General features: G+C 40.1%; 1 protein-coding gene across 1 annotated transcript in view; it reads right to left on the bottom strand.

The window, feature by feature from the left end:
- grin2da (glutamate receptor, ionotropic, N-methyl D-aspartate 2D, a) overlaps positions 1–22,307 on the bottom strand; it is a 171,537-nt gene that overhangs the window by 98,484 nt on the left and 50,746 nt on the right. Inside the window, exon 7 of the mRNA XM_067611993.1 lies at positions 1,996–2,110. Within this exon, the coding sequence (XP_067468094.1) occupies positions 1,996–2,110 (115 nt within the window). The remainder of the gene's footprint in view (positions 1–1,995; positions 2,111–22,307) is intronic.

The following is a 22,307-nucleotide window of genomic DNA, read 5'->3' as shown; positions in this document are numbered from 1 at the left end:
TTAGCCAAAAGGGCATTAATGAGGTCGGCCACTGTTGTTGGGTGATAAGACCTGGGTCATAGTCTGTGTTCCAGTTCATCCCAAAGGTGTTGGATGGGGTTGAGGTCAGTGATCTGTGCAGGTCGGTCAAGTTCACACCAAACTGGGAAAACCATTTCTTCATGGACTTGCTTTTGTCCATGGGGGCATTGTCACGTTTAAACACACAAATTTACATAACCATATCACCAGGGCACTATGGTCCAATACAAGCACTGAGTAAGTGCATCGAACAAATCAATGATTGGATGTGCCAGAATTTTCTTCAGTTAAACAAAGACAAAACTGAAGTAATTGTTTTTGGAGCCAAGGAAGAACAATTAAAAGTCAGCACTCAGCTTCAATCAGTAATGTTAAAAACCGCAAACCAAGCCAGAAATCTTAGTGTAGTCATGGACTCAGACCTGAATTTCAACAGCCACATTAAGACAATTACAAAGTCAGCCTACTATCACCTGAGGAATATATCAAGAATTAAAGGACTTATGTCTCAGCAAAATTTGGAAAAACTTGTCCTGCAATTATCTCCAGTAGACCTGACTACTGTAACGCTGTCTTTACAGGTCTCCCTAAAAAAAATCTATCAGACAACTGCAGCTGATTCAGACGCTGCTGCTCAAGTCCTCACTAAGACCAAGAAAGTGGATCATATAACTCCAGTTCTCAGATCATTACACTGGCTTCCTGTCTGTCAAAGAATTGACTTTAAGATATTGCTGTTGGTTTATAAAGCACTAAATGTTTTAGGGCCAAAATACATCTCTGATCTGCTGCTACGTTATGAACCATCCAGACCTCTCAGGTGGTCTGGGACAGGTCTGCTTTCTGTCCCCAGAGTAAAAACTAAACATGGTGAAGCAGCGTTGAGTTTTTATACTCCACATATCTGGAACAAACTCCCAGAAAACTGTAGATCTGCTGCGACTCAAAGTTCTTTTAAATCGCAGCTGAAGACTTTGTGCATTACAAATAAACTCGCCTTGCCTAAACAGGAAAAAGGCCTTCCCCAAACTGCAGCGCCAAATTTGGAAGCATATTGTTGTCTAAAATAAATGCTTTAGCAGTAAGATTTCCCTTAACTAGTACTACCTAAATAATATAAAACAGCCCCAGACAGTGGTGTCCACATACTTTTGGCTGTATAGTGTACATTGTCATTCAGCCTGATAAGACAGGTGTACAGCTACATCTTCTGACATAAATTAAGTGTACTTATTCATGAAATCCTGCTTAATCCACTTTAATCTGAATCATATATTCATCCTTCTCCTATAGAGCCAAACTAAATACTGTAGCACTGCACTGCACCTTTAAGAGGAAGTTAAGCTTTGATAAGAAAGGTGAAGAACTACAAATACTTTGAAATCCAAGGGCTGATGCTGATGCTGTACTGAGAGCAATATGTTTTTTTTTTTCCCATTTACTTTTTCTTTCAAAGGCTGATTTCTCCTTTTTGGTTATCATCCTTAAAATGCGAGGGGTCTTGAGCTTGAATCTGCACTCGATGGTAAACATATTGAGTCATAAAAGGTCAGGAGCAAATGGAACACAGCGGGATAGAACAAAAAGGTTTACTTGTTTTTTTTCTCAGGTCGAAGGGAGTCAAGAGGAATTGAAAGTGCCCTTGGAGGGCAGACCTTGGATTGGTTGCTATTATTGTACAATTGCTACACATGGCCCCTGACGGAGAGGATATTGGACTGTGAGTTAGCTCTGGCTAACAAGGCTGACAAACCAAAAGAGTAGAGGGAGAGAGGAGGTGGAGTAGGGGAGAGGGGATGGGGCTTATGGGAGATCTAATGAGATCTGGGAGAAAAGACAGAGACTGTGAGATGGCAGAAAGGTGAAACTGAGCAGTGATGAGTTAGGATGTTTGATGGGGTGTGAAATTGCGGTTAGTCTGCCTAGCCGCAGCGTTATGATAATTAGTGCCAACTTGCACAGCTATGTACTGACCTCCTCCCAGCCTCTCCCATTGGTGTAGGAGATGACATCGAGCAGCGGGTTGGACAGGTAGCCGTCACTGTTGAAGGAGTAGTCCCGCCCACCGATGGATATGTTGGTAAAGTACCTGTGAGAGGAGAGAGAGAGAGAGAGAGAGTAGGCGAGTGAAATAAGAGATGGATTTTTTCTCAGCCTCAGTCTGGGGAAAAGGAAATAGGTGTGTCAATATGTTAGTGTAATTATCATGTCACCATGTCACTTATAATTTGTTCTATATCACCTGTGAAATTCTTAACAAGTTCTGATATTTAAGAAACACCTTGTAGTAAAGAAGAAATAATAGAAACAATGCTGTCAAATTGAACTTCCAATAAACTTGGAACTGACAGTTTTACATAATTTCATTTTCCTACACACCTGTCTGCATTAAGCAAAGAAACGGCATGAGAAAATTGCACGTAAATAAGAAAAGAAATCATAAAAGTCAAACAAAAAAAACATGTGAAAGGCTGGTACTAAGTTATCAAGCAGTTCAGTTACATGTAGTTATGATTCATCAGGGTTGCTTTGTATCTCCCCACAATTAAGTGAAAATCTAACTTCTAAATTAACTTTTTGCAGCTTTGTTCACACAACAGTCAAACAAAATGCACTTTGACAGCTTCAGCTGTACTTTGAGCTCAGTGGCTACATGTGCATGCTAATGCTTAGTGTTGCCTTTGTTGGCAGCAACTTTGAGGATGTGTCCATCTTGATTGAATTGAACTTCATTGGAATTGTCAGTGGAAAAACCCGTTCGTTCCCTCTGTGAGAGGCAGCGATGTGCCACAACACATGTAGTCTGCTGGAAATACATATGAAGAAGAAGAAGAAGAACCCATTCGGGGATTTTACATAAACGTTCAGTTTGAGCGCTCACGTCATGACCGGTTGATCAAACGAACAGTCTGAGCACAGAGAGGTTGTAGGATTAACAGCCGACTAAAACATGTACTGTGAGTTAACACAACACACGATTAATAAAAAATGCACAAAGTATATCAAACAAAAAGAAACAGCATTTTATGGAAACATGCCTTAGCTTTGAGGAACACTATTACCACTGCAGTGTTTCGATCTATTTGACAATAAAAGGTTGTTTCAACACAGAAGCGTAATATTTTTAATATAGGCCAGGGAATGTAAAAATATATAATCGAAAATGAACAGCAAAAGAAAAAAAATATCAAGAAATTACTGCCCTTATGAAAATAATAGAAAATAAAAGATAAATTAAATGAGAAAAGAGAAAGACAGAAGCTGATGAGAAAAAAAAGGAAAATCAAGCAAAGTAATCAAAGCTGCGGAGGTAGAGCCGAGACCATCACTGCGGGGGAACAAACATCAGGGATCCTTCGCTAAAGATAAAACACATTTGTGTTGATATGAGAGGAAATCACATTGTTGAGGTGTAGAGACCGTGAGGTGGCAGAAACAAAGAGACGAGAGGAGGTGACGCAGGGAAGGAGAGACGAGATAAAGAGCAGAATTCACCAAAATGTTTCCCCATCTTCAGCTGCGTTCTCGTGTCACACAACAGTGGGAGGTTTGCAGAGAAAGAAGAAATACGAGGGGGAAAAGAGCTGAAAGAGAGTAAACATCGGAGGACAAATACTTAAGAATACTTTTAGGACCAGAGAAGACAAAAGCAAAGAGTGCTAGTGAGTAGTAGCTTTTACCTTTGATGTTTTTTAATGAAACATCTACCTTAAAAGCATCTGGAAGAAAAGCACATCAAAGCATCGTAATGAAACCATCCCACACACTCAAACACACACACAGGAAACCTCAACAACTACTCAAATAACACTCAACTGCAATTGGGCTTCACATCAGACAGAGATACTCCCTGCAGAAACCAGCTCCAGCAAAGAGAAATAGGAACTTTTCACACAGTAGAACTCAAACGACATATTCTTACTTATATGATATCGTCACCTTCCTAAAATAATGGCCAGAGTCATTTTTTGACAATTTTTTTGCCTAAATCATCTCCTCATGATGCCGGCCACCTCTGGTAAAATCACCTACATCCCCAGGTGAACAGATCATGTGATTCTAACCCTGTAGTATAACGGCCTACGTCAAGAGTGTGACTAAATCATCATATTGCGTAGTTAGTTTTTAGTCAGCATTTTAGTCAGCAAAATAGTCCTTGAAGCTAACATTTAGCAAAGAGTGGAAAGAATCTGTGGCTGTTACTAGTGATTACAAGGTTTTCTGTTAACTCTTTTCTGCCTTTTAAACAATATTTCATCTACAGCTTTTGTCTCACTTTTTCCACATTACATGATCTAATTAAGAAAGATTTGAATACCGTATTGTAATCTAACAGCTAGAAATTATGTGTATAACTAAAAAATTTACAAAGGATTTACTTTTGTGTTTTTATTTAATGAAAATCTCACTTGAACATAATATAAATAATCATAACATCATTTGACCAGTATTATAGTAAGCCTGTTGTGTCGTGTCTAGAGGCAGCTTGTGCACCCCATGATGAAACAAAACAAAAATCTTATGAAATTTCAAGAAAAAAATGTCAGCGTGTGCGTTTCCATCCAACTCTTTTTATTTGTATCTTCGATTTGCGCATTAAAAAAAAAAAATCTCAGTGAAAAAGCAGAAAATTTCAAAGGACCTTGAAATAATGCAAAAAAAAAAAAAAAAGTATTATGCTGAGGTTGAATAGTTGACATATTGATAAAAGCAAAATGTAACAAAGTGCAATGGAAACAGATTTAGCGATTAAATCAAGATGTACATGTGACTAAAACATCCACTTACGTTTCCACTTCACTGAAAAAAAGACACACAACATAGTGGCAGACAAAAACGTCAGATCTGTGTGGACCAATGAGAAGACTTTTCACCATTTACGGTTTGACTGCTACTCTTTTAATAACGTCTCATTGTGCCCACTTCTTCTGAAAATGGTTTACCGGATGATATTCTGCAAATACAGTTACAGGATTTGTTAAAGCCAAATCAACTATGAACTCATCCTACCTACAAGTATTATGTGTGCATCTAAAGCCTATATATGATGTATATATGAGTATTTCCATTTCAGCCATTAAGCTGAAGCTTAAGTAAAATGAGATTCAGCTCCTGTAAGTGCAGCTGACACTTTACTGGATGGTTGATTCTCTTTGGCTCCATTTCCCAAAGGAGACCTGTTGGGCTGAATTGTTGGGAAGAAACGGTCAGTTCACTAATTGGTTGAGTATGCTAATGTAGCCCTTTATAAAATACGAGACTGAGAATCCACTGTATTGTTTATATGCGATGGATTAAAGAAAAATGCATGAAGGTAGATTTGAATAGCTGCTTGTCATTACAAACAAACAATACTATCCAGCGAATAGTCCAAGGGTGCTGAAATTGCAGCTTTCAATTTGGAAAACACATGCAAATACAACATCAACAAGAAAGTTGAGAGGATGCCTATTGCCGCTGCCTGAATTCCTACCTTACCATATAATCAGGCTGTTGGCCGCAGCTTTTCAGCAACCTCCTTTAACTCAACAACCCATCAAGTGTTTGGTGGGTGACAATGATAAATGCCACCGCGGCCATTATATCAGAGATATCAGAATATCAATGTGCATGTAATCACGTCGGCCCACAGTAGCTGAAATAAAAATCCATCCAGAGCATTTTCAGCACATCAGCTATATACAAAACCTCACACACTAATGCAATCTCTGAGGGCACTTTGACATAAAAGGTACTATGCTGCTGAATTCATGTCCATTATGTGACTGGAAAGTGTTTGTCCTCCCTGGCAGGAGTTTTGTAAGAGGAGACCTCTAACCCAACACTATACCCACGAGAACGTGATGTTGCCTGACATCCAGGAGGTCCCTGAGTACTCGACTATTTCTCTTTCACGTGTTTTTACCTCAGCGAGGAGGGAAAAAAATATCAGCCTTGAGGTTCAGAGTGGCAGAATTCAGAGTAGTCTCCACAAATCCTGCTGGGCACTGGCAGAGTGTCGACTACAATCCCACCTTCTCCTCCTCGTTCTCCTTGCTACCTTCATGCCTCAGCTTCCTCCTTCCAGTCTACCATCTCAAATTATCTTGATTTTTTCCCCTGTGGAGGGTACAGAACAGTGCAGAGAGGTGACAGCAACGAGGAAGTGCGTAGAAACAGAAGGAGAGGGAGGAGGAGGAGGAGGAGAGAACAAAAAAGAGCAAAGGAGTAAGGGAAAGAGACAGTTGGAGAGTAAAAACAACAGCAGAAAACGAAGGGGGGACAGATAGGGAGACAGTGTGCGATACAGAAAATGAGAGAGGCTGAGAGTGTGCTGCATTGCACAGAAACATGATCTGCTTCACTGAGAAGAGAAGCATCAAACAGGCTATAGGTTCGCTACGGGCACAATCCAATAGCTGTGTTATGCATAAGAAGAAATATGCATGTCAGTGTGTGTGTGTGAGGAGCTGGTAAACCACTTTAACAGCAACCGATCACGATCAAATCAGTGTTAAATCACCGGAACAGTTATTATAAACACACCTGATCACCCTTGAGAAGATATTTAGCTTCTGCAAGTTCTATTCATTATTTTACATCGTATGCCGAAGAGATGTTGAGGGAATTACGGCACAATAGACTTTCTATGGTGCATAAAACGTCCAGGTGTTTAATTTAGCAAGAAATACCTGTTATTATATGCATAGATCAACTAATTTGTTATAGCAATAGCACTAGAGGAAGCAACATGATTTATGTCAAATGAGTTTTTTTTTAAATCTGAAAGATTCAAACTGGAGAACCTGGTGTGTCAGTGTTGTATAATTGCTTGTAATAACAATGTATCAAATGAAAATGTGTATTGTGTGAGGCATCGCTCGTACTGATAAACCTACAGAGAATTATCAGCGACTCTGCAGCTTCCCTTAGCTTTACGGAGCTTCGTAGCGAGTTTCAGCTCATTGTTTAGCTGTCCGGCTGCAACTTTACTATTTCGCTTCACTCCCATCGCTCTCATAGTGTCGTTTTCGGACGCAGCAGGCAGCTGTACACTACCTGCTCAGCACCAAAGGACTAAAGCAGCTAAAGAGCTAACCCACTGACCGAAATAGAAAGCTGTCATCCCTGTGCGATTTCTGTCCTGCTCATCCTATTCTTTAATCGAACAATGTGACAACTATGTGAGTTTCTAGGACTTTATCTCAATACAGACCATTCTTCTGCTCTTTTGAAGCAAACTACTGTTGCAGTTGCAGGAAAAATACTGTCTGAAAAGTCACCAAACGAGCTGTTTCTTGCTTTTACGGTTAGTGAATGTATCATTATGCTGTCTTTGAAAAGATGCTTGTGATTTCTTTTTGTTTTTGTAACAATTATATTAAACACTTGTTGCCTGTGGCGTTATATCCTGTACCGTCTTTGATCAGTTTTTGACTGTAGTTCAGGATCTTGTGTAAATGTTGCAATAAATATCCCCAAATGTATGATGACAAGCTTTAGCTCCCATTTCCTGTGAGATATTCAAATTTTACAAGAAAGGCCCTCGTGTCTGGAGCTCACTGAATAGGTACTTAGATCTATAGAGGTCTATAGAGCTTGTGTAACGCTTAATCACCTACTTGATAATAACCCGGCTCTGACACAGCATGTAGGTGGTTCAGTCTTTCTCAAGATGCAGGAACATGAAACACTAGCCTGATAATCCGATTGAATTACTTCTTTGTTTCACCTCATTAATTCAGTCTGACATCATGTTCTTTTTAGCCATTTGTTGTTTCAGAGATGGGGGGGGGTTATTTTGTTTTGTTTCACCTTAACCAACCAGTAATGCGTTACATATCCATCCAGGCAACCATTTTTGGTCCACATGGGAGCTGAAGTAATGGTTGCCAATGGTTAGAGCCAATTAACTAATTGTTTTTATCAACAATTGCATAAAAATGCCAATTTAAGAGCTGTTATTTCTTTAGGTCAACCTTATACAACTGGGACGGTCTTTTTTCTGTCACTATGTGTCTGTCTATGACGCGTAAAGAAGATGAGTCAATGAGCAGACCCATTCAAAGGGTGATCAAGGGGTCTGGAACAAGGCTATTAAACTGCATCACCTGCTGTGCAACCAAAGATTTTTCTAGGGAATAACCTCGACACTGAATGCTTACAACAGCACATAGAGAGGGTTTCATAAGCTGCATTAAGGTCAAATAACTACTGTGTTACATCAGTGTAGTATCCTGAGACTTCTGGTGTTATCTAGAGGGAGCTCTAGGCTCCAGGTGGGGGTTACCTGGCAGGAAGTCTATATACAGGACGTGATAGCAAGTGATTCTCATTATGTCTGTGATCCATACAATGTGCTAGTAAAAAGCCAAGCAATCCACTTTTTGGTGTCCTGCATCCTTGACTTTTCCGGGGTCACAATGTTATAATCAGTCAACAACAAAACTGGTATTCATTTATGTGAATTGTCACAATTATTATTTTAAATGTAGCCTGTAACCCAGGAGGTAAACCCTGCTGGAGGAAGAGAAATACAGGGTGAAAGGGTGTGAGAGAGTGAGGCAGGAGGTTGAGCAGAGTGCCCTTAGAGGGAGATGCTGCTCTCCATCTAGATTATACCTACAGAACAGCGGAGCTAGCTCCTCGGTGGAACTACAGAAACAGTCTATTCATAATTGTTCAGCAGTGTTACAGGCTGGAGGTTCATCCCTCACAAATGATCTTTGGTCAAGTACAGACCAGCTGCAGAGTGCGTGCAAACCTGACAGAGGCCAACGTTAATTTTGGTTAATTTGGTTAATTAGCAAAAGCTAATATAATCAGCCACCAGTGATGTTTGTCATTGTAACCGGTGAAAGCAACTCGTGCATACAAACTCGCACTGTAGATCCCTGGACTTTATACTAAAGTTTATCCTGAAGACATACAGTTCATTGCCTGGAATGGCTTGACAGTATGAGCTCGCATACATGTTTGGCCACTAGGAGTCTGAAGAAGTTCATAATACACAACCTTGATATAATATCACCTTATAATGGCTGACACTGACTACCGCCGTATCCTACTGTTTTTGTCCACCTGATGAATGTAACATTGCACTTTTCACTCTCCTTTTAGCTTCAGTCTCTGTCAGAGCTATCTGGCTCTTATGCTACTTAATGTTCCGCTTTCTTCACCAGATAGTGGCGGCTCTCTCTGTCTGCCATTTGGTGCTGAGCAGGTAGTGTACAGTGGGTTTATCAGAGCTTGTTTGTTGAAAACAGCTGCCTGCTGCTGCTGCAGGAAACCAGGTTGATGAGAGTGGTGAGAATGAACTAAATACACTGTAAAACCAAAAAGCTGAGCAGAGTTGGGTGTTAATCTCATCAAATCTCTTTTATCTTACACACACTATTTAATTTAACATATATAATATTTAATTGATGCTGATTTGAATACTTTTCATAAATTATAACAAACTTTAGATCTGCACCTGATAACCTGATGGTCAATAATATGATGTCTCAGTGTTGCTCATCTGCATTCCTCACTGCTCTGCCACTGGCCGGCTCTTGTCTGGCTCTTGTGTTGTGTTTTTCTTTTTTTTTTGACCAATCACACTGAAAGCCATCTCAGCCTGACAAGTGTGTGGAGCTGCAGATACTTCAGATTACATGACAAAAACAAAAAGATTGCTGCTCTTCTTGTGCAAGCAACAGTTTCATCTTTTTCGTTAAATGTGACGTGTGTAAGAATCGGCCACCTGATCCAAACAAATTTGTCACCCATCTGTATCTCTGCAACATAATACATACAGGCCTTTGACATAACGTTAAAACTGCTATTTCTTCAAGTTCTGTTGATAATTTTAGTTAATTTTTGAATGTTTTAAACTATAATTCTGGCCAAATCTTACACATTGCACCTTTAAAACAATCTGTCAATCCTGTATAAATTCTTCAATTCAGTGGTAATTTCAAAATAAAACAAACTGAGCTGGGTCTTTTTCTTTCTTTTTTCTTTTTTTTTTTTTACAAGTGCTAATGACTAATGTTTAGAGCCAGCAACACTGAGCCTGGCTGGTCATCATTATATTAGGTCCCATGGATGTGCTGTGTAAACAGAAACAAATTTATACTGGCCTCATTAATTCCCTACATGACTAATGATCTGACTGCTGGTTACATTTTTTAAAAGATTTGGAGTTCATCCATGAATTTAATTGACGCAACAAGGGTCCTCTGTTTAAAATTCATCCAAAGTAAGCATTTTTAAAAAGAACACAAACATATGAAAAAAAAGCATTTCATCACAAGTTAAAATGTTCAAAATGTTCTTAAAAGCTTAAACTGTACCCGAAGCAATTAATAATGACAATTATTAAATATATTTTCCACTTCAGTTCATAATCTCTAATTCTGTACATTAAAATGTACAAAAAAAAACATTCTTAGGTTGGAAAACAGCAGCAGAGAAACAGAAAATCTGGACTTTGGTGGGTTTATAGATCCGTGTGTTTATATAGAAGCTGTGTGGCAAAGTAGAGAGATACAGAAAAACAAATCAATTCAGGAGGAAGGATGATAAAGAGACTGGAAAAGACGCGTGTTTGTGTGTTCCTGCCTGTTTGTCTGATATGGAGTGTGTTCTAATGGTTTACAGTCCTGCTCTAATAAGCACCAAAGATCTTGGCTGCTGTGTGTGTGTGTGTGTGTGTGTGTGAGAGAGAGAGAGAGAGAGAGAGAGGGAGAGAGAGAGGGAGCTTGTGATTTTCCATCAGTGGAAACATTCAACCTCTCTGCCAGCTGTTACAGGAAAGCTTTCTCTGTAACCATGACAACTTCTTCAAAAGTAAAAAAAAAAAAAAGAAGAGAGAAAAGTAGAGTAGAGAGAGATAGAGTGAGAGAGAAGAGATTAAAAGAAAGAGGGAGAGAGAGAGAGATGAGCAAGTTAGCTTGAATGATCAAGAGACATTTCATGCTTCATATAATGAAAGTCTGGGATTTGTCAGCATTTATTCTTCATCTCTCTCTTCATTTTTTCTATCCTCTTATCTGTCACTCTCAAAATCAAATAAGCTTTTATTTGCAGGAATGTTGGTGTTACATTACCGCCAAAAATAAATTATATTTTATGGAACACCATACAATATATTTTATCAAAAGAAGAATCTACTGTTCACAGAATATAAGAAATTAAAGCCCCACAGGGGTTTTCAAATGCTGAATAAACATCTTTCTTCATATACTTTTTACTGCAGTACATCACTATGACTATTGAACATTTTATAAAGTGAAAACTAAGACACTTGGAATGAAAAACCCTCGTTATCTCAAAAGCTAAACAAGTTCAAACTGTGAATGGCGACAAAATATGTATAAAAAAACGCGTAGAACTCAGGCAACAGATCAGTTAAATCTTTTTTTTTTTTTCAGGATAGGGGACTCCTGTGTCACAATCAGACTTCACTGAGTACATCACAATAAAGCGTGTTGTTTACCTCGATGATGTGTGGAGGTGTGCTCATTACCTGGCACAAAGAAAGAAGAACCCGCAGTCTACCATCCCTCTCTGAAATATTGAAAACTGATCCCCTGAAAAAAAAACAGCTACAGTATAAAATGTCTTTACGTGGTTGTGAATACAAGGTTCTAGAGAACAACAGCAGTCGACCCAACACCAGACCATATTGGACGAATCTGCAGAACCACTGGTTTACTTTCAGTGACGTCATTGTTTTTTATGTCCAATTACTTTAAATATCTGCTCATGGCGATCATTGTATGGGTAAGGTTATGGAAAGATTGTGGTTATGGTTGATTAAATGGCACAGAAAAGTAGCTACACTACTTTTTGAATTGGCACTGGACAAAAATCCATCCAAACGGTTATAAAGAGGAACCTAAAAATTGCAGCACTGATAAAAAACTCATTATAAATCTTTCAGTAGTACCTTTCTAATCTCCTTCAGACTACACTCATTGAGATGTGATACACTTGTCCAACTGTGTCCAGAGCCGCCTGTGTTTCTTCCTGGATTTCTTCCACAAGGGTGAATCTTCTACCTTTTAATCTCAATTTTAGTTTCAAGCGAGCTGTAGGCATACGCTACTTAGCGGCAAATCCAATATTTACACCCTACTCCTGTGCCATCAGTGGCTTTTGGGGATTTTTTGGGTCCCCATCTCATAATACCTTAATTTGGCTTTTGTTTTTCCAAAGCAACTTCCAAAAGTGCATTCAATGTCCTGATAAACAAAATCTAGATTACTTTATAAATTGTCAAAAAAGGTAGCTCTGCAGTTAAGACACTAACATGGCATGTCTAGGTGTCTGTGACTCTGCTGCCATGACAGAAGATATTAAAACAAAGAGGAATAAAGGACTGGTCGTGTGTTTTTTTCTCTGTGGTTTTGAGATGCAGATTCATGTTTTGCTAACAGAGCTGTTTCACTGATCTCTCCTTTAATATAAGGAGGTTTATTCTAATTTGTTGGGGGATTTCTGGATATATAATGAGGGAGAAATTAGGAAGAAAAGCCCTGTCTCAGTGGCTCACAACATACGATGAGAAAACAGTATGATGTCTTTTGGTAAACTGGTTTGTCTTTGTATTCCTGTTTAAATGGCCGATCTATGTTCACTTAGTCTGTTCATTGCCATGGTCTTCCTCTCAGCTTTTTGTTGTCTATATTGGTAGGGTAATGTTATTTAACGGGTGTGTTTTAGGGTCACAAAGGTTGTGTTTCAGTATTTTCTGCCATAGATCAGGTCATTTTGTTTTTGGTTGGGTCAGATTCTTGTGCTAATTGTGCTCCTTAGCATTTAATAATGCTAGCGGCTGTAAGGCACTACATCCTCCCTTCCTTTCATTACTTCTTCTTTCTGTCTGTTTTCCTGATGCAGCAGATACAGACAATTGAGCTTCCATTTTTCAATTTTACCCCATTCCCTCTGCCCCATCATTTATAACAAGGCCACCCTATGAATGAATGAATGAATGAAGAATGAATGAAGAATGAATGGAAGTCCTCTGCAGCAAATACTCAATGGGGATTTCATCAGCATCCCTCTCTCCCTCCTTCCCTCCCTCCTCTCTCTGCCTCTCTCACTCATACGTTCTCTTATTGACTGAGATGATTCATAGTTTGTCAGTTTCCGCTGCTGGTCTGAGTCTTGTCCTCTGGAACTGAACGCACCACCAGAGCTGCCTCTGCTCTCTTACACAGTCGAGAATAATGTTTGTATTTCATGCTATTGCATGCACACGCTCTCCTACATCGTATGAGAAAGAGAGAGGCCTTTGTCTGAATCACACAACACAAATGAAAGGCTCATGACCATGAACACCAAAGGGAGGGGGGCATCCTGAGATGTAAAGGCTATCATGACTCCTGCATGACTCATAGATCCTGCGGTGGAAGGAGACCCGAGGAGCTCAGAATCTGTTATGTGTTATTGAACCGGGCTACATGAGGCTCTTTAATATTCATAAATCATTACCAGATTCAGTGTGAGAGACAGTAGCCTCGGCTGCATTTTATTTTTCTAGCAACCGAGGAAGATTTTTAGGGAAATCTGTTGAACTGCTCTGAGGCAAAAAAAAAAAAACAGGAGGAGGATGCTGTTTTCTCCAACAAAGTCATATAGCAATCGGTATTTTGAGAAAAGGATACCATGTTCCAAGTGAGTTGCGTAAATACCAAAATGGTATAGGATAGAGCATGAGCATTAAGGGACAGGTTCACAGTTTTTCAAGTCTGTCTTTAACCCATTTAATCCCACATTCTTCGTTGCAATTTGAGTACATGCATTTTACAGCTTAGACCTTAACACGCAAACTTTATGCCCTTTTTAGTGGCTGGTGGGAAACAGCATCGTCAGAATTCATACAGATTCTTCAATTAGACCTATTTACACACTTAAATCTTAAACAGTAAGATATGCAACATATAAGAATGAGATATGGTTAGAATTTACCTCATAACTTTATTATTATTGTTCATGAAACACAATGTTTGAACGTACAATAATACAAACACTGCTGTTGGCAAACACATCTGAGGTAGTAGGCTCATTCATTTATGACAAACAGAAGCTTGGACATGGAAACTATACACCATGTAGAATCCAACACTTTAAACACTACATCCATTGTCTTGTCATGAGGTTAACATTTGACAAGTGTTTGAAAAAGTGTTTTCCTTTTAAAATAAAAAGTGCCAAGTCATTTACAAAAACATCAACTTGAAGAAGTAACTGAGTTAGATTGACCTAACAGTGACTAACATACTAGAACATATTAGGATAGTGCATACTGTAGGGTACTATCAGTGACAACGATGTACTTATTTCACAGTCTCATAAAGTAGTTTCAATAAATTTTAGTAGGCTAAACAGAAGACCACAGCTCATCGGATACACATCCCTCTCCATGGAAACACTCGAAGCTCTCAATGTAGAGAGGTGCATAACACTTCTCGCATGCATATACTGTACGCTTGTCACACCATCTGCATCTGTGGAAACGGTTCCCTGTGTTTAGAGGCCAGTGAGGTTTTCTATCATCTCTTTAGAATCCTGAGTGACAGTTGTTGCAATCGAAGATCTTCTGCCATTGCCAAGAGGTAACTTTCCATATCTTTTTAGGAGACCCGGAGACACAGATCGCTGAATGGCCAGGAAGTCATATTCACTCAACAATATCAACAACATCTCTGAAGGAGAACCAGCGATTCACCACTGCACTGTGAAGGAACCAGAAAAAGACTGGCCACCACCACTTCTTTGACCTTATTGTAGCAGTGTATCTTGACACCTGGCTGTAGAACTATGTCACAGGCTTTTTTTCTCTTTGTTCAACCTGTTTACAGGCACCTCAGAGTACTTCTCAGCAGCACTGGTTGTCATGGTTACAATATTGTTATCCTTCCACCATACCAGTACCTTTTCCCCCATGCCGGCAGCACTGTCTCAGGGTGCCAAGGCATCCATAACCTTGTTTTGTCATTTCATCAAGGAGGCTAAGTAGGTGAAAAGGTCGTCATGTACAAAGTTACACCCTGGAGGAACTTCTGCTTGTTGGCTAAACCAACAACTACACTTGGGTCCTGTCCTCAGCCAGTTTCAGGGAGAGGTGTGTGCACTCTGCAATAGGGCTCCATATGATACATGTCCCCTGTAGGTGATGCAAAGCTCCACGATTTATACCCAAACCAGATTCGTTTGCTCCTGATGAATTGCTTGCAGCCATGCCTGCTGTAATAAGGTATCATGCTTTTGTCAACTGATTTTGAGTATGGCATCATTTTGTAAGACAGTGCACTGAAGATGGGCCATACTTTGTAGAAAGGGTCGTTGGTGGGCTTTGAGTTTTCCACCAGATGGATTGAGGCCATTATCTCATTAAAGCGATTCCTTCTCGTTGCATTTGAGATGGCTTCATTGTAGACATCAGGGTCATATGACCTTAACATGTACCGCCGCAGCACAGAACTGTAGCCAGATGTGACAAGAAAGAAAGTCAGCAACTCATCCATGTTCAGATCAAGTATTTTCCCTTTGGTTTGCATTGCATAGGTGTTTGACATCTCAACAGTGAGCTCCCTCTGAGTAGGAGGGTACAACAACAGGAACAAATCCACAGGATCAGGTTTAGTTTGCTTTCTGTGCTCTGTTGCGGTCACGGGATCTGGAATCTTGGACACAGCAAGTCATTTTGATCTTTTAAAAACCCTGTCCCTATTTTGCATATTTTGAAGAGATGTTTTCATTTTTTTGTGGCATCATGGAGTCTCATTTTCCTTCAGGGCATCTTCTTCAGCTGGTCGCTGTGGGAGACTCAACAAGATATGGCAGTGGTGGTGAGTTTGTTTCAACATCGACTGCTGCAGGAGTGGGAGGTGCCTCATCCTCCAGATAGTTCACCTCTGCATCGCCATTCAATAGTTTACCTTGCAAATGGCCTGTCTCACCCTGGTACTCCCTATCTCAGCCATCACTATCACAGTCACTTTCAATTGCTTCTTTTTCAAGTGTAGTAATGACAGTGATGCTGCACACAGCACTTGGGGAGTAACGTCCATCTAGGAGGTCCAACACATCTGATAGTTTTAAACTGTATTAAAAAAAAACAAAAAACAAAAAGAAAAAAACAAATGATGACTACGATTAACAGCCAAAACCTGTGTTTTCAATTGAAACACAGTGTTGTACTATTGGTCACAATTGTGAGCGTTAACAAATTTTATGGCTCTGGCTCAGGAGGTAGAGCAGGTTGTCCACTAATTGGAAGATCGGTGGTTCGATTCCCGGCTCCTCCAGTCCGCATGTCCATGTGTCCTTGGGCAAGATATTTAACCCCAAATTGCTCCTGATGGCTGCACCATCAATGTGTGAATGATTAGATTTCCTCTGATGGGCAGGTTGGGACCTTGCATGGTAGCCCCTGTACCCATTCAGCGTATGAATGTGTGTGAATGGGTGAATGTGATTCGTAGTGTAGAAGCGCTTTGAGTGGTCAGAAGACTAGAAAGGTGCAAAACAAGTACAGTCCATTTACCATTTATGAGAAAAATATATATGCAGGAGTATCATTCTCAAAATATATCAGTAGTAGACCCTTTAAGGAATATATATACAAAATACGATAGTTCTATCTGTTAATTAAGGTGTTTTACTTTTTTATCTTCTCTTCTTTTTACTCTTTTTTACTTTACTTTTTGTCGGAGGAAGACATCTCCTTCCAGAGGTGCAAGCAGGAAGTAAACTGATCTAGTCATGTGACACTTCGCACTAGTCACATGTCACTGATAAATTTTAATCAGTCATTTAAAATCTAAATTTCTCTTTCACTTTTAGGGCTTCCAGAAATTGAAAAAAAAGCAACACAAAAAAAACTACATGTGTTCACAATTGTGACTGGTGGGATTAAACAGGTGGTGGTCAGGTGCCCATATGACCACTGAAAGAGGTTTTGCTTGCTGTAATCATTCCTCCTGTCCTTACTGACCATTAGAAGATCCCCTCTAAATGTGCTTATAATGTAAGTGATGGAGGACAAAACCCACAGCACTTGTTTGGAGCAAAAATGTATTCAGAAGTTTATCTGAAGCTTATATGAGGCTTCAGTTGTCTGAGTTAGTCATATAAAGAGGATATCTTACAGAGTTACAGTCTTTTCAAAGAAATCCGTCTTTGTGTCTCGGCGGACAGTGTTTTTCTGTTCAGCTGCAGTGGAAGCATTGTAACAAAAAAAGGGAATTTGGCCCTAAATGGTGCAATGGTGCCGCACAGGGACCACAAGAACTGCGATCGGCTGCTTGTATTTTTCTTGATTGTTGATAGTGATGTTAAGGAAGCTGGAGAGAGACTTAGTAGTCTTTTCCTGTTCAGTAGCACACATCTAGTAAAGCCATCTCCTCTGTAAGCCTTCTGCTCACTGCTATCACAATAAAGTCTTTTTAGAACAAAATTTCCTCTTTGTGTTTCCCTGAGAGGCAGTAGGGAGAGTAACAGAAAGAGGGAAATCTAAAGGGTTACTAAAAAGGATGTAACCTTGGATAATATCCACCTGATTTGACTAAGACAAGGCAAGTTTATTTGTATAGCACATTTCAACAACAAGGCAATTCAAAGTGCTTTACATAGAGCATAAAAGGCATTAAAACAGAATATAAAAGCAACACAAGTAAAAAGACATATAAAAACAATTAAAATGTGTTAAATTTGGAAATAAAAAGAAGCTGTGGTTTAAAGAAAGGCAGCGGCAAGAACTGAGAGTTGCAGCAGACCTGCAGGTTTTGGGACTTTGTTCCAGATATGTGGAGCACAAAAACTGAACGCTGCTTCACCATGTTTAGTTTTTACTTTGGGCACAGAAAGCAGACCTGTCCCAGACCACCTGAGAGGTCTGGATGGTTCATAATGTAGCAGCAGATCAGAGATGTATTTTGGCTCTAAACCATTTAGTGCTTTATAAACCAACAGTAATATCTTAAAGTCAATTCTTTGACAGACAGGAAGCCGGTGTAAAGATCTAATGTTTGTATGAGCATCTGACGAATATTTATGACAGGCTTGGAAAACTGTGAACCTATCTTTTTAACAGCATCCTTACTTGTAAACAGCAGAACACAATTCCTTTAGGCTGTGTACACTCGGACAGTTGAAGTCCAGTCAAAAACACAAACAAACATCCACCTCAGTACAGTCTGTCTTCACCCATTTCTGAGGGCAGTAATGCCCATCACGGGTGTGAAAAGAGGAAAAGTCAGGGCATCCATCAAAGTTTAAGGAAAGAAAGTCTGCTGTGTTGCTCTCTAAAGCTCAGCAAATCCCATAAATTAAAATAGATGCATTCTGGTTTTCCCCCAGACACTCTGTTGCTGTGCTTACTATTGAGCCATGTATGGTTTCAGAAAACATATTCAAGGACTTCTTTCTTACTCCAGAGGTGTTGATGGGAAAAATTTAAGGACTGAAAATTGGCGCAGTGTTGGGTAAAACACAAACTGAATTACTGAAGTCTCATTTTTCACTCCTGATCTTGTGAAGTCAACAACTTCTGCTCTGTCACCACAAACTTGAGGTTTTTGTCTCAAGACATGAACACGGGACAAACAGCAGTGAGACACTGTCAAGGTCATCCTTTCATTTTTCAAAATCCATAAACTTTAAAGGATTCCTACGTCCTGACTGAACCTTTTGAGCATAATTGATTCAATTCATCCAATTTCAGTCCAATTTTATTGTCATTAGACATAGACAGAGCACATGCGTAATGAAATGAGACTTGGACCTCATCAAAAGCAGCGCAAAAAAAGGAGGGGGAGGGGTTGGTGAGGTTCAGCTGGGTGACAGCCTGGGGGGAAGAGGGGAAATTGATGTGTAAAGCTTGAGCTTCTACACAAATGATGCATGGATGTATGTCATGAGCCCATGAGAGATGCACCGACACTGAAGGTGTGTGACACTGAATTAAAATCAATATGATCAAAGATGTACAGCTCATGACTTGAGCCGTCACTGTCTCATGAAAGAGGAGGAAGGAGGCGCTGAGAGGAGGCAGCACTCAAGAAATTAAAAGGGAGAAAATATAAGAGAGAATAGGAAAAAAAAATGCCCTTGGTCTCTGGTCCGTAGCAGAATAATTATTTCATGCTTTGGACTTGAGAGGAGATGGGGGGGATAAAAAAAAAAAAAAATCCTGCTGACAAATAAGAAATTATTCATCCGGCCGGGGCTTGAGTGGCAAAGGCAAAAGTATTTGGCTTTTTCAAACAGGATGAAAATAGGCAGCGTATCAATGGAAACACTCGATTAAGTGTGCTGTTCTGTTATATTTATGAACCTCAGAATCTACTCTGTTGTCCACATCCTCTCCCTACATCTCTTATTCCTCTTTTCCCCACTACTCCATTTCTTTTTACTCCTCTCCTTTTTTTCCCTAATTTTCTCTTTTCCATCTTCATTGAATCTCTTGATTTCTCTTTGGCCAGTTCCCCTTCCTCCCTTCTTTCCATCTACGAATCCATCAATCTCCGTCTCCCCGTCTTCGGTTCCATCTCTCGTCTCTCATCCCAGCGGGGTTGTCATGGTGATGTGTTCTGCTTGGCATTACATGTGTTTTCGTTAATGCCGTACATGGCTGGGGCTGAACCTCGACAAGGCAGCGGAGGCAGAATGTTTGAATCTGTCCTAACAGGGACAATAAGGAGATGGAGGGATGTAGAGAGGTATGGAAAGAATGTAACCGAGACGGGATGAGTTATGTTATGTGTAATAGTTGCTATGGATGTAGTAAATTTGTAAAGACCACTAGTGTTAAGGTAATCCAATGGAAAGAGCCAATGATGCTTCAATAGAGCTGAATTTCTGGTTAGGGCTCCTGTGATAAAAATATCCCACATACAGTGTTCAGCTTTGATTAGTCAAGTGCACCACCACCTGTGACAGCCAACTGGTGAACGGATCTCTTCCCTTGTATCTGGAGAGTCTCTAGAAAGGACACAAAGACTGACCCTGTGATATTTTACTCACATCATATCAGGAAAGTATCATCTTATGTCTGTTACTATACAATATTATACATTGTAAGTAAAATTTGGGGATCTATTTTCCCTGCAGAAAAAGTTGTGCTGGGTTCTTCCTCTGGTTGCCAACTAGCCAACATCGCTAACAGCACGGACAGGATGGAGTAGCATAGGAGGAGCTACTCCAGCATGTCACAGGTGGTTTCCTGTTAAAACTCTCTTGCTCGATGCCTGCTTCAACTTTCTCCTTTTTGCTAGTTTCTGATTCCTCTTGACGAGGTTGTTTAATGATGAAAGAATGTATTTTCAGCTGCTAGCATACCAAACTCAATAGTAAATACATCAAACATCACGACTGTCCTCCCAAGACAAATGTCAGGATCAGACATAAATGCAAATACCTCAAAAGCCACCATTGTTATTATGACCAGAGTAAAGGAGGAGATGATGTAAATGTATAGCCACAAAGTATGTGTACGGAGGAGGTCAGGGTGGACAAATGGATCGACTTTGGCACAGGAATCGCTGTTCTTTTCCTGTTTCTAACCACAAGTTTTACATTTCCAACTGTGAGTTACCGTATTTTCTCTAATAGTGGGCGGTATTCAAGCCGGGTCTCTAATAATGGGGTAAGCTGCTGTTAGCTGACAAGAGGAGAGCACGGCTAGCTGGAAGTGGGAGGAAGAAAGTTAGCTTGGAGCTAGAGAGACAGCTGATAGATATTTAATATTTGACTGTACTGTTAACTGGCTATTAATGTTTATATCCAGCGTAATGTTACCTCAGATTTGTTTAGTTTTTAACTGACACTGGCCATATTTCCTCTCTGGTACTTGACCAGTCAAACTTCACACAAGTTATATTGAAATGTTTGTGTAATGTTTCACAATAAATAGTCGGGAAATGAAGGCTTTTAATTTTATTAATAGCATAATGCAGTAACTATATACTTATACTAACTTATACTTACGATATACGATACACTTATCAAATAGAGAGAATTAGGAATAAAGGCCTCTCTCTAATATAAGCCTGCTTCCAATAAAGGCCTCTGCAGTTGAGGTAAATAAAGGCCCCGGCCTAACCTTAAGAAAGTGCTTTTGTTTAAATTTTTCAACAGTGATTTGTGGTTTTGGACGGCACAGAGAACTGATATCGTCCTGCTGATAACTGCAGATAGGAGCATCAGATTAGAAAACCCTTCTGTGTTGTTCTGGAGTGCATAGACCAACAAAGTATTTTGTTGTTTAATTTGTCAGACTTGATGCACACGTCAAGTGTGCAACATTAACTTGTGAGGAGAAAGATGACAGGAAGTAAATGTTCTTGAGAAAATTGGAAAAAGAGAGAGAGAGCGATGCAAGCTGTGAAAAAGGGAAGAGAGGAAGAAACGGTGGAAAACGAGGGGAGGAGGACAGAAAGGGGGAGGAGAAGAGGAGCTGAGGGCGAAAAGAGAGGAAACAGAGGAGGAAGCAAGAGAATGAGAAGAGAGAGAGAGAGGAAACAAGAAGTGATGGAGAGGCAGTAGAGAGACAATTAAAGAGTATGAGCAAGATGATGGGGGAGGAGGAAGGAACAAGGCAGGGAGGGGGGGAGGGGGGGTGCTGGGTGAAGGAGAAGAGTAGCTATTTCAACATCAAACAACATCGGGAGGAATTTAATGTTCCTTTTACAGCTCCATTTGCATGTTTATAAGCAGGAGTGGCAGCTCTTGTATTAGACACACACATGCACACACAAACAGACACACACACACACACACACACATTCATATTAGCACTTCACTCCCATCATCACAACTGATGTGACTGCCTTCATTAGCACTGATAGGACAGGTCACAGCAAGGATACCGGGGGAGTGTGTGTATGTGTGACTGTATCTGTGTGAGTGTGTGTGTGTGTGTTTCACAGGGTTGACAGCTTTCACAGCAACGGCAGCGGAAGTCACAGAGCCCGAGGAGATCCGCTCGCCGTCGTTGACAACTGGTAATTTAACATGCAGCAAATGTAGCAAGTCTACTGTGCATCAGGAGCACCTGCTCTCTACTCTTCAACTCTAGCGAGCAGGTGAATCCAAGTGAGCGTTGCAAACCCTCACTGATTAAATATCGTCTCAGGTGATGTGACTGTCGGCTGTTTCTGGTGGAGAAGGCGTCTTTTTGTTCTCCTTCCTCCACAGGCAGTGGAAATTTTGTGAGGTGAGCACAGCTGTAAAAGGCAAATTGTGTTTCCCTGCCATGATAAAGATCACATGTAATGTCTGTAAAGAGGAAGCGGTTTGTGAAATTGCAC

This window comes from Thunnus thynnus, chromosome 15 (assembly GCF_963924715.1).
Source record: "Thunnus thynnus chromosome 15, fThuThy2.1, whole genome shotgun sequence".
NCBI classification, from domain to species: Eukaryota; Metazoa; Chordata; class Actinopteri; order Scombriformes; family Scombridae; genus Thunnus; species Thunnus thynnus.
Note: the sequence above shows the minus strand (reverse complement) of the source record. Positions and strands in the feature narration are given on the sequence as shown.